At 60.4% G+C, this 14,347-nt stretch overlaps 1 protein-coding gene across 1 annotated transcript in view; it reads right to left on the reverse strand.

The window, feature by feature from the left end:
* CELSR1 (cadherin EGF LAG seven-pass G-type receptor 1) overlaps nucleotides 1-14,343 on the reverse strand; it is a gene marked incomplete at its 5' end in the record, with an annotated part of 124,261 nt that extends 109,918 nt beyond the window's left edge. Inside the window, one exon of the mRNA XM_023523686.1 lies at nucleotides 11,493-14,343. Coding sequence (XP_023379454.1) covers nucleotides 11,493-14,343 — 2,851 coding nt within the window. The remainder of the gene's footprint in view (nucleotides 1-11,492) is intronic.
* Between the last annotated feature and the right edge of the window lie 4 nt (nucleotides 14,344-14,347).

The following is a 14,347-nucleotide window of genomic DNA, read 5'->3' on the forward strand; positions in this document are numbered from 1 at the left end:
CAACTGTCAGGACAGGGGACACCCCGAGGGCTGTGACAGGCAGCCGTGGCGCTGACCACCGCACAGTCCCTCCTCCTTCCAGGTCCACCTGCCGCGGACACTCGAGGGCGGCTCGCTCCTGTGTCCGGCTGGGTGGGCCGCGGGACGCCCTGGTCGGTTCTGTGAGCAGAGGTTGTAGGGGAAAGTGCCAGAGGCTGGGGTCATTGGTGACAGAGTGTCCTCCACAGACGCAGACCGGCCACCTTGGAGGAAGAATCGAGAGAGCGTCCTGGCTGAGGTGGGTCCTCCCCGGACGGGTCAGTGCGCAGAGGGGCGAGATCCCCACACCCCGGCGCCCGCCGGTTTCCCCGGCTGCAGAGGAAGGAGCTGCCAGACACGAGGGTGGCCCTGAGGGCGCTCGGCCCACTTTTCACTGTTCCAGACTCGCTTTTGGCTCAAAACACGCCAGGCCGGGCAGCGACAGAAACGAGAGGAGGGGGACAGAATCCCTGCGGCAACACCACGGGTTTCTCGGCCAGCGCCAGCCGGGGGACAGCGGCCCAGCCCCGCCTCGCTTCCTGCCGCCGGGGTCACCCCAGCCTGGTTTCCCCCGAGAACAGACCTCATCTCGCGCATGTCATTTTGGATTCAGCACCAAGCGCCACTGCCTGGGAGGGAAAACCAGAGTGACCGACGCGTGGCACCCGCCCCGCAGCCCTGCGTTCCCAGGCGCGTCTGCTCCACGGTGCGGGGCCCACACAAACGCGCCGTCACCCCCCGCACTGCACTTCCTGTCCTGGACGCACACGCACACGCCCCGACCTCCGACGGCCACGTGCCGGCTGCAGAGGAAACTTCCCAGAACAATAAACCTTAATGCTTTCCATTCTCTCTTCTTTGAAGATTTGGGGGCGGGGGGGGGTGTCAGTTACATATTAGAGCATTTTCCACGCTTAGAAGAGAGGGCTGAAGGTCAGAAGTGACTCCCACAGCCGGGCCACAAAGGCACAAAGACGAAGGTGGCTGTGCTGCCATCTCGGGCAGGCTGGGTGGCCGGGCGCCCGCTCTGTGCTGACCACACACACGTCCATGCTTCCGCCCTCCTAAGTGACACGGAGCCCCGAGCACGTCTCCCCGCCCAAACGCCGCGGTAATTTCCAGGAGATTCAGGGAGTGAGGAGCCCGTGTGAACAGCCGACAGGGGTACCCTGGGCCATACGAGGGGTCTCGGGGGGAGACAGGAGAATGGGGGGGCAGTAGGCCGACGGGTCAGACAGCATTAAAAGGAAGATGATGCTGAGCTCTGGGTGTCCAGGTGGGTAACTGTGGGTCCCCCTGGACAAGCAGAACGCCGTCTCCCAGTTTCCCACAAAGTAATCAGTTACCCACGTGAGCATAAAGGCGCGTGCCGCAGTGGGCAGAGCTGTGTCCTCCCAAGACGTGTTGAAGTCCGAACCCCGGTACCTGTGAACTTGACCTCATCTGGAAGTACAATCTCTGCAGATGTGAAGATATAATTAAGATAGAGTCATATGGGAGTGGAGTGGACCCTAAATTCAATATGACTGGTCCTTATGAGAAAGAAGACACACACACACACACGCACACACGCGCACACACACACACAAATGCAGGGAGAAGGCCACGTGACAAGGGAGGCAGAGACAGGGATGAGGCAGCCATAAGCCAAGGACCCCTGGCACCACCAGAAGCTGGGAGAGGCAGGAAGAAGCCTCCCGCCTGGCTCCAGCAGGAGCCCAGCCCTGCCAGAGCCATGACACCGGACCTCTGGCCTCCAGAGCTGAGAGAATACTTTCCGTGGTTTTAAACCCCCAGTTTGAGTAACTTTGTTACAGTGGCTCCAGGATTCTAACAAAGCAGGTTTCTAATCTCCCACCGAACCTGGCACCCAAGCCGGTCGCGAGTCGGCCTCTCATGAGGCTTGAACAAAACCCAGGCCGCGGCCTACCAAGGTCAAAGTGCAGCAGAACCTCCCAGAGGCGCCCAGATGCGGAGCCTACTTAGGCTGGGCCTGCAGGGCGCCTGCAGCTCCGGTCTCTCCGCAGGCCCAGGTGCAGCTCCATGGGGACCAGGAGGCGCTGACTGCCCCACCGGACCTCTGCCCCACTCAGGCCTCCGAGGACAGGGCTTCAGTTGAACCCTGACCGCAGACCCCAAGGCCTCTGCAAACCCCAGAGTCAGAGGGGAGGCCCGGGGACGACTCTGCTCAGCACCAGTAAGATCTCCCTGTTCTGAGAAGGCCTCACCCCCTCCGCCCCGCGAGGCTGCAGCTTCCAGGCTCCTAACTGGGGCCGCTCACGGTCCCTCAGCTCCTCGCCCTGTACCTTACCCCTCAGTTTGACCTGCCCGAGGCCCAACTCGCTCCTGACCTCCCTGAGAAGTCTCTCTCCACTGTCCCCGCCCACAGGGTCCCCCGACCTCCAACATTCACTGCTGTCCTGCTTGGAAGTCAGCTTGCCCGGCGTCCCATAAAACTCGAGCCTATGGGGACTGGGCTGCCACTCGTCCCGATGCAGGTGCTTCCCCTGCTGACCCCATGCCCGATGCCCTTTCTTAGGGAGGCAGCACCAGTGACTTCTGAAAACAGTGTGGTGTCACGGAAGAATCCGGAATCACTTACTCGGGCCATCTCCGCTCCTAAGAGGTGTGAAGTTCCAGGGCAGAAACAGATTACGACTCCCCTAAGTGGCCCCGTCCCTGACCCTGGGAACTCCTTCTCGGGCATTAGGCTAAAGTCCCCAAACAGGAACGTGTCGTGTCCCCTGTTCCCAAACCACGGCTCTGCCCCCAACGCTTCCCGACTGCCCAAGCAATAGTCTGGTTTTCCGAGGTTGATCTAGTGCCTCTGATGACAACCCCAGGACGGAAGCCACCTGCCCTGTGGCAGTCCTGGTGCCTGTGAGGTGTCCACGGCAGACAGCTCGAAAAGACATCACAATAAAGAGGCACGAGGCACTGACACACGCTGCAAAGCAATGAAGCTCAAGGGCATGTCGCCGAGCAAGAGAGGACAGACGCGGAAGGCCACGCGGCGTGAGCCCACCGATCCGAAAGGTCCAGACGGACGCATCCACGGAGACAGACGGCAAAATGGTATGTGCCAGGCGCTCGGGGTGGGGAATGGGGGTGCCCGTAGTGGGCATGGGGTTTCCTTTGGGGGTGACAGAAAGTCTGTAGAATGAGACAGACGAGGTGGTCACACGACAATCGTGAGTGGACCACATACTACTGAATCGTTCACGTTAAAATGGCTAATGTTACGTTGTAACTTTCACATCGACGAAAACGAAAAAGGAGAAAGATCGTTGCCACTTGCCTGATGAGTTAAAATGTCAATAAAAATACACCTGGACCAAGTGCTGGTCGGGAAGGGACCAAGGGACAAGGTAGGGCTGGGAGAGCAGAGCCCACAGAGGGGCAGCAGACTCCCCGCGCCCACCGCTGAGCCACCAGCATCTGGCCTCAGTCCCCAGCCACGAACCGATCTCCTTCTGGGGCTGGGCTGCCAGGCCCGGGGGACACCCGGCCATCCAGGGACCTGGGACCCGTCCTCTCCCCCAGGGCTTTTCGAGCAAGAGACATGTTCATCTTTGCAGCTTCTGATATATAGTTAAACACCAAAGGGATTTCACCCATTTACCAGGCAAAATTTCACTAATGTATCTGTCCCTTTCGCTGTTCGTGAGGTCACGACACCAGCTGAGAGTTTGGACGTGCACAAAAATGAGAGACTGAGCCCTGGGTGACTTCGGTGGCCCAGGACAGGATGCAAGGGAGCTGGGCTCGGCCACTCGGCCCTGATGGGAAAACGTCCCCGACACCACACGGCAGAGGCATCTGCTCCCACACGTCCAGCTCCCGAGTGGCCAGGACAGCGTGGTTTTGTGAGCGCGTTTCGATCGTGGTAACTTGTACGCAGACGTTAACGTTTCTGTCATTTTCGTGGGGGGCGACGAGCAGCATTGGCAACGGGCACCACAGGGCACAGCCCAGGCTTTGCCACCCACACAGCCTTACGCTCCCTCCCACACCAGAGACGCGTCACGACGCACCGAAGGGCAGCTGTGGGGCCCGTGGCCGTGTGCGACCGTCTCCGAGGACGGCAGCGAAGCCACTTCGCTCTGTGAAAACAGTCTTTCGACAGCCGACTCACTGATAAAAGTTTACTGCCCTGTGAGAGTTCTTATCTCCGAACGCTAACACAGCACGTAATTTTATGAGAATTTGTTAGTTTACTTTAACCACGTGTCATTTAGATTAGACACTGAACAATCCTAAAAAGATAAAAAAGATACAGAACTGGCAGCAAAAACAGATCGTTAAAAAAGGAAAGAAAAACCTGACTGATGAATAGAGGGAGGGATGAAGGAAGGGAATGAGGGAGTGGGAGGGGAGGGAGGACGGCCCCCCAGACTCTGCCCGACCAACGGCCAGAACGGAGAAGGGCAGGGGCCGGGGAAGGCCAGCCTCCCGCCACGCCCGGGCGGTGCAGGGTGTGCAGTGCGGCTCCCACGCCCTGTAGGTGGTATCTGTTACCTTAGCTGTGTCCATAGGGAAACGGAGGCACGGAGCCGGCTAGCCAGGGGACCAGGACTCTGCCCCATGCTGCCGCCCGCCCTTACAGGGCAGACTGGGGAGGGCACCCACTGACCCCCGAGGGGCCGGGCGCCCTGCACTGCTAGGCACGTAGGTGGGGCCCTCGTGCTCCTCACAGGCCTGTGCCGTAAGCAGAGGTGGACAGCACGCTGCCCCTCCCCTGGGGGCTGCCACATAGCTCCAGGTCACGCTGGGAGTGCCTTGCGGGGGCATGGACAAGGGGCCAGGAAGGCCCCTCCCCTGGGCCACGGGTCAACCCTCCAGTTACAACAGCACTCCAGGACGACGGCCGAGCCCCTCAACCAGGAGCCCGCGGCACGTGCGTCCCACCCGTGTGCGTGGGGGTCAGTAACAATCCAAACGCCTGGCAGAGCAGACCCGCCCCGGAAACTCCCAGGGCCAGGCCTGAAACCCCAGCGCTGGGGGCGGCCGCAGGGACGAGGGCCTGGCCCGGGAGTCCAACTCCAGTCTCAGCTCGGGCACCTTCTCCACGGATGACACGACGGAGGGGGCTGAGTTCGCGCCCATCTCAGTCTCCAGTGCCGCCCACAGATCAACGGGAAAAGGGCACCAGGTTCGGGTTCACCTGCTCACCTCACATTCACTCTCCCTGACAGCGTCCCATGGAGAAGGAAAAGCAGCCACAAAGCCTGTCCTGACAGCGACGAGCGACGGCTTGCCAGACGCTTTGCCTATTGACGGCTTGTCCACGGGACAACGTGTGAGCTCAGGGCCGCAGGATGCCCCTTTTGTGGGTGAATGTGGGGGACGCGGCTGTATCCTCTGCACACTCTCAGGCCCCCCACAAGGCCCCAGTGCTGTGGGAGCTGCTGTGTCGGCCACATGCTTCCTGCCCCAGCCGGAAAGGTCAGGATGGTGGGCTGGTGTGGCCGGAAGGAAAGGCTCTTCTACGTAATTTGCTTTCAAAGTAGTTGGTTAAATCGTGTGTGTCTATGTCTCTGTGCATCTCTGTGTGTGTGTATGTGTGTGTGCGTCTGTGCCTGAGTGTGTGTTTAAGAACGAACCCATGGCCTGCACCCAGGACCTCAGAACAGACACCCGCCAGGGTGAGTCAAACAACAGAGTTGGTGTTGGGCTTTCCTGCTTTTGAACCGTCCACACCCAAAAAGGGGAGCTTGTTATCCAGGTGAGCAAGTTCTCACCTGAAGCAAAAGCGTGAGAATCAGGCGTTGTAGTTTTTCTGAAAAATGCCTTTTCCCTTCACCTGGGGCGGGGCTCCCCAGCACAGGAGGGATTGATAGTGGGGCTGGGGGTGCTCCCCGTGGCCCCCCAAGTGAAGGCAGAGCGCCAGCCGCGCCCGGGCAGGGGACTCCCCGAGCACCCCTGCAGCTCGTTCCATAAATAATCTAGATACTGGTGAAGCACCTCCTGCGTGCCAGGCCCCAGGCCCACAGCGGGGAGCAGAGGTGGCGTCCCCATCGTCCCCACAAACACACGGTGGTCCCTCTGACATACGGCCTGGGAGCCCGACCCACGTGCGTCTCCTCGGGTCACCGGGGACCCTTCCCAAACCAGATGCGTTAGTGCCCTCTCCCACACCCCGGAGCCAATTCTAGGGCCTTTATATAAACCTACGCGTTCGGGTCACAGGACAAGAGGAAAATCCAGCACAGGACGCCCCGAGGCTGTGCGCCGAAAAGCATCACACCGAATTCAGGATTTTCCACACGCTCTGCCCCACTGATAAAATCTCCTTCTGTGCATCTCAGTGTTGGCAGAGGTGGCGGCCCATATGGGCCACACAACACGCCCCCGGGCGAGGACGCTGCTCCAAGGCCCGGCACCCCACCCCCGTCCCACCAGCCTGGCTCCTGGGCGTCACCGTGGGCAGGCGTGTGCGTCAGGCCAGACCGGGGTAGGCTTTCCACACGACACCGGGTCCTGCACGGAGTTTCAGTCACCAACAATGCCAGTCACTTTTCCAGACAAGATTTCGGCACCTCCCTCCTCTGAGGGGGTCCCATGCCTGCGACTTTTCCTGGGTTATAAAACATAGTCTCCCTGTCACCCTAGTTGGTAGGTGGGGCCAGACGGAGACCTATGGTCACTGGGCAGCCAGTGCTGAGATGGGGCGCCTGGCCCTCCCGAGTCCCAGTCACCTGTGGCCTTGGTCCCCGCCCGTCCCCCGAGCCTGCTGCTCCTCAATCACAGACCCAGGGGCTCAACGAGAAGCAGCAGCTGCCGTCCCCGACCCCATCCCGCAGTCCGGTCCACATTCAGCTGGGCCACACAGGCCCTCGGCTGCCACCAAGGCTTGTCCCCCCATGCCCGGTGACCCCACTAAGCGCACAGCTGCACAAGGTGGTTGCACACGTTATCTCGTCAACTCCTCTAGGCTCTCGACTCAGCCCAGGTCACCGCAGGCTCCCACGTCCCCACGGCCATCCTACATGCCCTCTGCTCCTCGCCATTCCGGCTCTCCTGAGGGCCACCGAGGGCCTCCCCTTGGCCAACCCAAGTCACGTATCTGTCCTCAGGTGCCCCACGACGGCCACTGGTGACCCTCAGTCTCCCTCGGCCCCCAGAGCCCCGGGCGTGTGGTTTCTCCTGTGTGTGGTCACTCCTGCTGCAGCCCTCACGCAGGTCCAACCCACCCAAGAGGCCACTCAGGCCATGGCTCCTGGAGGCTGTCCCGAGTCTGGACCTCACCGCACGCATCCTCCGCCCCGCCGCCCTCACACCCGTGCGGACGGGTCACTGACTGACCACCGTCCGTGTGACTGACCTGTCAGCCCAGCAGCAGCTCTGACCACCTCTGGCCGTGACCCCAGCTGGTCTCTCCCGTCCAGACCTGCACTCCGTCTTCACGACAATCCCAAAGGCGCCCCAGCGGCACGGGGTCTGAGAGTGGTCTCGTGGCCTTTCCCGAAGCCGACCCGCCTGCAAGACCCCGGCTCAGTGAACGCGTTTCCTTCCCCTGAATCTCACGCTCCCAGGGCCGGCTCATTCCGGAAGGCGCGGCCCGAGAGAACAGGGCCAAAGCCCAGCGCAGGCGCCAGCGCCCGGGCCCACCCATCAGCGAGACGGAAGCGGTGCCGGAAGCGCCCGCCTCACGGGGCTGCAGGAGAAGCCACGTGCTCGGGCAGGCAGCGCCCCAGGGTTCCCGGCTCATGGGGCCTTCGGCCCATCAACCCCACCGTCGCCTGCACATCTGCCCACCTAACCTCGCACAGCCCGCCCTCCGCCCGCCCACACTCCTCGGCCCGGAGTCGGGCCCAGCGCCTCCCTGGATGCTCCCACCTGGCGCCCTCTTCCCACCAGCTGCTCAGACGCCGCTCCGATCTCGGCCCCGGACCTCCCCTAACTGCCAGCCAGACTCTCCGGCCAGCCTCTCCAGGTTCCCCCTGCCAGGGAGGTGTTCATCCACCATCTGTCCCCAACCAACCAACCTCCAGGAGGACGGGGCCACACCGGCTCTCCAGGGCCTCCCTCCCACACAGAAGGTCTGGCACGCAGTAGGTGCTCAGAAAATCAACACCCCTTTATTTCAGAGCCAGTGTTTTTTAACACGCGTTAGCAAGTAACTATTCCCAGAGTTACTGGAGGCCTCAGGTGGTCAACCAGCTGCCCGAAACACCTAACTCTGAGGCCAGAGACTCCAGCCCAACAGCTGAAGCGGTTTAGACTGAGACTCGGAAACAAACACTGCGCACCGGCTGACGCCCAGAACAACCGCCACCGCCACTTCCTTGTTCGCGATCATTTATTTAAAAGTCCCTACGACATCCCGTGTTTAACTAGGTAAACACTTGCTAAAACTTTATCAAGCCTGGACGACGTTAACCATGTTCCCTCCACCAAAGTAAACGGCGAAAAGGTTACTCAAGCCTATTTCACCGTTACAGTATTTTCTGACATGTCTGAACGACTCATTGGCCAATCATTTTTACCCCACAAATGCGAGGTTCCCCATATCCGTAGGCCTGCAACACCCACAAACGCTGGGCCATTTTCTACCAAATGCCACGTTCTGCAGTGCACAGCTTAAAGCTCTAAACTCACAGGCACACACATGTTCAAGATGGATTAAAAATGTCAATTTTGCCGAAAGACCAACATCTAGAAAGACTACACAAAGAATTCAACGCTCAAGAGTCCCATCGGGTGGGTTAAAAGCCAAGTGCTTTGAAAAACTCAGATCTAGCTTTCACAAACATTCATAAAAAAAAGTCCCTACCAGAGAATTTTAAATCTCCTTCAAAAACTGACACATGGAAAATAAACATCTTGTACAACTGGGTGTCACCCCCAAATGGCAGCTATTCAAATTCACCCATATTCAGAATTCAAATAGTGTTTTGTCCTTGGTAGGCTATGCAAAACCATCAACGCTATCTATTGCCAGTGGGAACGACTGTGCCGAAGCCCCTGGCCAGGTGGGAAGGAACCGCCCTCCTCCAGGTAAATCCACCCTGGGCACCGCCCCAGGTACACCTTCCCAGCAGGCGCCTCAGGGCACAGCCTGGCATGGCTCCCACAAAAACCTAATCGAGGCTACTCCCTCCCCTGCCTCCAGGGCCCTAACAAAGCCTTAGAGGCTGTAAAGCAGGGAAGCCAGTAACACTTCACTGGAAACAGTGTAGCAATTTGAAACAAGGGCCTTCCCCATGGTTCCCTAATAAAACCTAAGCCTCTAACTGGTTAACTCAAGGGCTGATCTGTTCTCTTTTGTTTTCTTTCTGCATAGTGCTTTGTTGTTCGGAATTACAGACTTCATGGTTTACAGCGATTTGCTTCTTCAAGCGTGAAATTGTTGTCACCCGGTCTGAGGGTTACACAGCACCCAAAGGCGCCTACTTCAAACCAGAGTGAGGATTCAGCACGGACACAATTCAGCTTAGCAGGGAATTTCTCAAAAACATTCTCTCGGGTAATCGAGGGGAGTGTGAGCAGTGAGCTCACATTGTCTTGGGTCGCGGTCGACACCTAGCACCCCTGCCCCTGGCTGTGTAACCCAGAGAGAGCTATTTATCACCTCTGAGCCTCAGTTTCTCCATCTGTAATGTGCACGGCAGCTGAAAACCACACACCTCCCAGGATCCAGAGGAGTAAGTGACTATGTGAGAACAAAACTATAGAAAACTACTTGGTACCCATAACAGGTCATCGTTGCTACCTGGGGGTTGACACATGAGCCTCAGTGCCTGATTACAAGAGGTGTGTCACGTAGGATTCAGAACCCAAAACTGGACCGCCACTGGGAAAATCACTACGTAGCACAGAATCCCCAGCCCACCTCTGACTGCAGGCACCCCTCAGTAACTAACTTCTTCTGAATGAAATCTACCCTAAACCCTGCTTTCCGGCCAACACGGGGGGCCCACATTCCTGCTCCAGACACACAAAACATCCCTGATGCCAGCACACACCCGTTCCCACTAAGGCGCGCCACGTCCTCTGCAAAATCAAAACCCTGTGATACTGCCAGGCTGTGCAGACGCAAGCCACAGTCCCCGCTCTGCTTCACCCAGCAGATAAAAAATCAGAAAATGCCAACGCAAACTTAGGGTAGAGACCTTTTTTTATTTTTTGAATTGTCACTGCTCAGAATATCCACAACCCTGTTTAACGGTTCTCCCCAAGGGGCTGGTCCGCATTCTCCAGACGTACTCACAACCCCGCAAAACCTCCAACGGTCACCAGAGATAGGTTACGTGACCAAAACCTGTGTTGAAGTACTGTATCGCTTCAGAACGGGGCCAGACGTTCCAGATCTTATGAGCTAACTGAAACCTGTCTGCCACCTGCTCTTAGTATGTAAGGAATTACAGCTACCGTGAAAACAAAGCAAGTCAGAAAATAAACTTTTAAATTCCTCCAGGGCTCCCACGGTGATAGTGTATCCTAATAATTTATTGTTCAAACAACTCATTTGAAACATCGGCTCAGACGACGCACAGATCCGAGCCCTCCTTGGTGATAGCTTGGGCTCATGATGAAGGTCACCGCCCGCACCAGCTGACCACGTCCACAGGCAGACTCCCTTGGCGAGCCACAGGGGGTGCCCCTTTCTTCCCAACCCCCCACAACCCTGCCAAATCCTTCTCTTTCTCCCGTGTCTCCCAATCCCACATCCGCTCTTCGTCCCCTCTTCCCAGGCCCGCAGGCCCCGCCTCTACCTGGGGACCAACTCTTTGCTGCCAAACATTCGGCAGGCTGAGCCCAGACTGTCCCCCTCTCCCGCTCACCTCTAGCCCCAGAGCAGGCCAGCTGGGTTCCCACACCGGCTCCACCACCGGCCTGGGCGGGCTTCTAAGTAACACCCAGAGGAGCAGCCCGTGTCCAGGAGCAGCGGCCAAGATCAAACACGGCCGTGCTTTGCAAAACGCTCCCACACACAGCGCGCACACAGCCTGACTATCATGCAGGAGACAGAAGAGAGACCCCAAGGGAAGTGACTCCAGCCATATCACAGGGTGACTCGGACCCATCCGGCAATTTCCAGCGGTCCCACCCGGGAACTAATTGGCACATGGGATGGGCAGTGACCCTTGATCTTCCCAGACAGGTGTGTGGCTGCTGGCAGAGCATCACAGATGATGATTCAGATAACCCCAGACACTAGGTTTTAATAGCACATCTCAGGAGCCAGCACGTGCTGAAGAAAGCGCCAGGAAGCCCTGGTCTTAACCGTGAAGCCCAGGCCTGCTCCGAGCAAAAGTGCTGAGGGACGCAGTGCCGTGCCCCTCCTACTCCCGTGGCCTTGACCGGGTGGGGGTCCCCGGACTCACAGCATCTCACCATCCAACAGGAGGGCACAATGCCCAAAGCACTGTCCACACCCTGCCCGAATGCGCCCCGGCGTGCCGGGCGGGTCCCTGGCAGGTTCCAGCAGCTCCCCAAGTGGCCCAGCAGGAGCCCCGACGACCACTCACCAGAGACGGCCACCTCCATGAGCGCCTCCAGCGGCCGGTTGTTGTCCAGGTCCCGGCTGAGCTGCAGCTCGCCGGTGGCGGGGTCCAGGAGCAGCAGCTGCAGCTCATTGCCCTGCAGGAAGGTGTAGCTGAGGCTGTCGGAGAGGTCTGGGTCGTGCGCCGGGACGCGGCCGATCACGCCGGCGGGGAAGCTGCTGGACTTGTTGGTGACGTAGTTGTTGAAGAGGATCTGGAAGTCCGGCAGCACGGGCGGGTTGTCGTTCTGGTCCAGGAGGCGGACGTGCACCGTGGCGCGGCTGACCAGGGGCGCAGATGTGGCCTGCACCAGCAGCATGTACTCCCGCTGGACCTCGAAGTCCAGCTCCACCAGTGCTCGCAGGTCCCCGCTCAGCAGGTCCAGCTGGAAGACCTCGGGCACGTTGCCCTCCACGATCTGATACATGATCTGGGCGTTGGGGCCTTCGTCAGGGTCGTTGGCGCGAATCCTCGCCACCACGGACCCCACCGGGCTGTTCTCCTCCACGAACAGCTCCAGCTCGTCCCTCTCAAACACTGGGGGGTTGTCATTGATGTCCAAAACGGTCACCTGGATGTCCACCGAGGCGCTGAGGGGCGCTGGGCTCCCCCGGTCCACGGCCAGGGCCCGAAGGTTGTACACGGCCACGTTCTCTCGGTCCAGCCTGCGCTGGGTGCGGATCACGCCCGATGTGGGCTCAACGTAGAAGTCCCCATCGCCATCGTCCCCACCCTGGAAAGTGTAGAGCAGGCGGCCGTTGGGGCCCGAGTCCCGGTCGGTGGCAGAGACCTGGAGGACGCTGGTGGCCGCTGGCGCGTCCTCGAAGACGGAGCCCTGGTAGAAATCCCGCAGGAACCGCGGGGCGTTGTCGTTGGCATCCAGGATGAGGATCTCCAGGGAGGTGGTGTCAGACTTCTGAGGGATGCCGTTGTCCCGGGCAGTGATCGCCAGCGTGTAGGCGGCCTGGTCCTCATAGTCCAGCTCTGTCATGGTGTAGACGGTGCCCGAGTCCGGGTCGATGCGGAACTGCGGCACGGGGTCCTCCAGCACGTAAGTGATTCGCGCGTTCTCGCCCGTGTCCTCGTCGCTGGCGCTGATGGTGGCAATGGAGGTGCCCAGGGGCCGGTCCTCGCTGACGCTCACCGTATAGTGGGAGCTCTGGAAGACCGGCCGGTGCGTGTTGGCGTCAGTGACGTTGATGAAGACCTGAGCCGTGTGCGAGCGCGTCCCGTCGGACGCCGTCACCGCCAGCACATACTGCCGCTCCTGCTTGTAGTCCAGCGGCAGCGCCAGGGTGATGAGGCCGCCGCCGCTCTGGCTGCTGAGGGCGAAGCGGTTGCGCGTGTTGCCACCGGTGAGCTGGTAGGTGATCACACTGTTGGCGTCGCGGTCGTGGGCCCGTAGGGTCAGCACGCTGCTCCCCACCGCCGCGTCCTCGTTGAGGCGCAGCTCGTACACCGGCTGCGTGAAGATGGGGTCGTTGTCATTAACGTCCAGCACCGTGATGGACACACTGGCCGAGGAGCTCATGGGCGGCGAGCCGTGGTCCACCGCCTCCACCCCGAAACTGTAATGCTCCACCTGCTCGCGGTCCAGCTCTGCGCACACGGTGATCCAGCCCGAGCTGTTGTGGATCTGGAAAGGGAAGCTGGCAGCCGAGGTGGGGTCCTCCTGGGACCCGGCACCCGTACCCCCCACAGAGGCCGCCCCCGTGTCCACAAGGCGATAGCGCAGGCGCGAATTCTCCCCGGCGTCCGCGTCCACCGCCTGGATGTGCAGCACGGAGTGGCCCAGGGGGACGTTCTCCAGCACGGCCGCCTGGAAGGGGCTGCTCACGAATAGCGGGGCGTTGTCGTTGACGTCCAGCACCTGCACGGAGACCAGCCCCGACGAGTTGATGAGCGGAGGCCGGCCCGCGTCCTGGGCCTTGATGCGCAGCGTGTACTCCCGGATGGCCTCGAAGTCCAGCGGGTTGATGACGTCCAGGCTCCCGCTCAGCGAATGCAAGTAGAACTGCCCCTTGAGGTTCCCGCTGACGATGCTGTAGTGGATGGCCGCGTTCTGGCCTTGGTCCCGATCGGTGGCCTGCACGCGCAGCACGGCTGTGTTGACAGCCACGTCCTCGGGTACCTGAACCACATAGCGCTTCTCGCTGAACTGGGGGTAGTTGTCGTTTTCGTCCTCCACGACGATGTGCACGGTGGCCGTGGCGCTCAGCGGGCCCGGGTTGCGACCTTGGTCATTGGCCTCCACCAGCAGCTGGTGCGAGGCCGCCTCCTCCCGGTCCACCGCCGCCCGCGTGCGCACCACGCCCGAGCGCGCGTCAATCTCGAAGACGCCGCCCGCGCCCTCCAGCAGGCGGTAGCGCATATTGGCGTTAGAGGGCGCGTCGCCATCGGTGGCGCGAATGGTCAGCACCTCGTAGCCCACCTCGAGGTTCTCACGCACACGCTCCCGGTACTCGGACTGCTCGAAGACCGGACTGTGGTCGTTGGTGTCACTGACTGTGACCGTGAGGTAGGTGGCGGCCGAGCGCCGCGGCGAGCCGTGGTCCACGGCGCTCACCTTGAGCACGTGCGTGTCCTTGGTCTCGCGGTCCAGCGGGCGGGCGGTGCTCACCGTTCCAGAGTCGGTGTCGATGAGGAAGAAGCCATTGGAGCGCTCGTCGAACAGCGCCTCCATCTGGTAGCTCAGGCGCCCCGCCTCGCCCTCGTCCGGGTCGTGCGCGCGCAGCTCGATGACCGCGGTGCCGGCCGGCTCGTTCTCGGGCACCGACACCTGGTAGCTGGGCAGCGGGAACTGTGGGCTTGTACTGCCGCCAGCGCCTCGCCGCGCCCGC

The sequence above is a fragment of the Pteropus vampyrus genome, unplaced genomic scaffold (genome assembly GCF_000151845.1).
Source record: "Pteropus vampyrus isolate Shadow unplaced genomic scaffold, Pvam_2.0 Scaffold401, whole genome shotgun sequence".
NCBI classification, from domain to species: domain Eukaryota; kingdom Metazoa; phylum Chordata; class Mammalia; order Chiroptera; family Pteropodidae; genus Pteropus; species Pteropus vampyrus.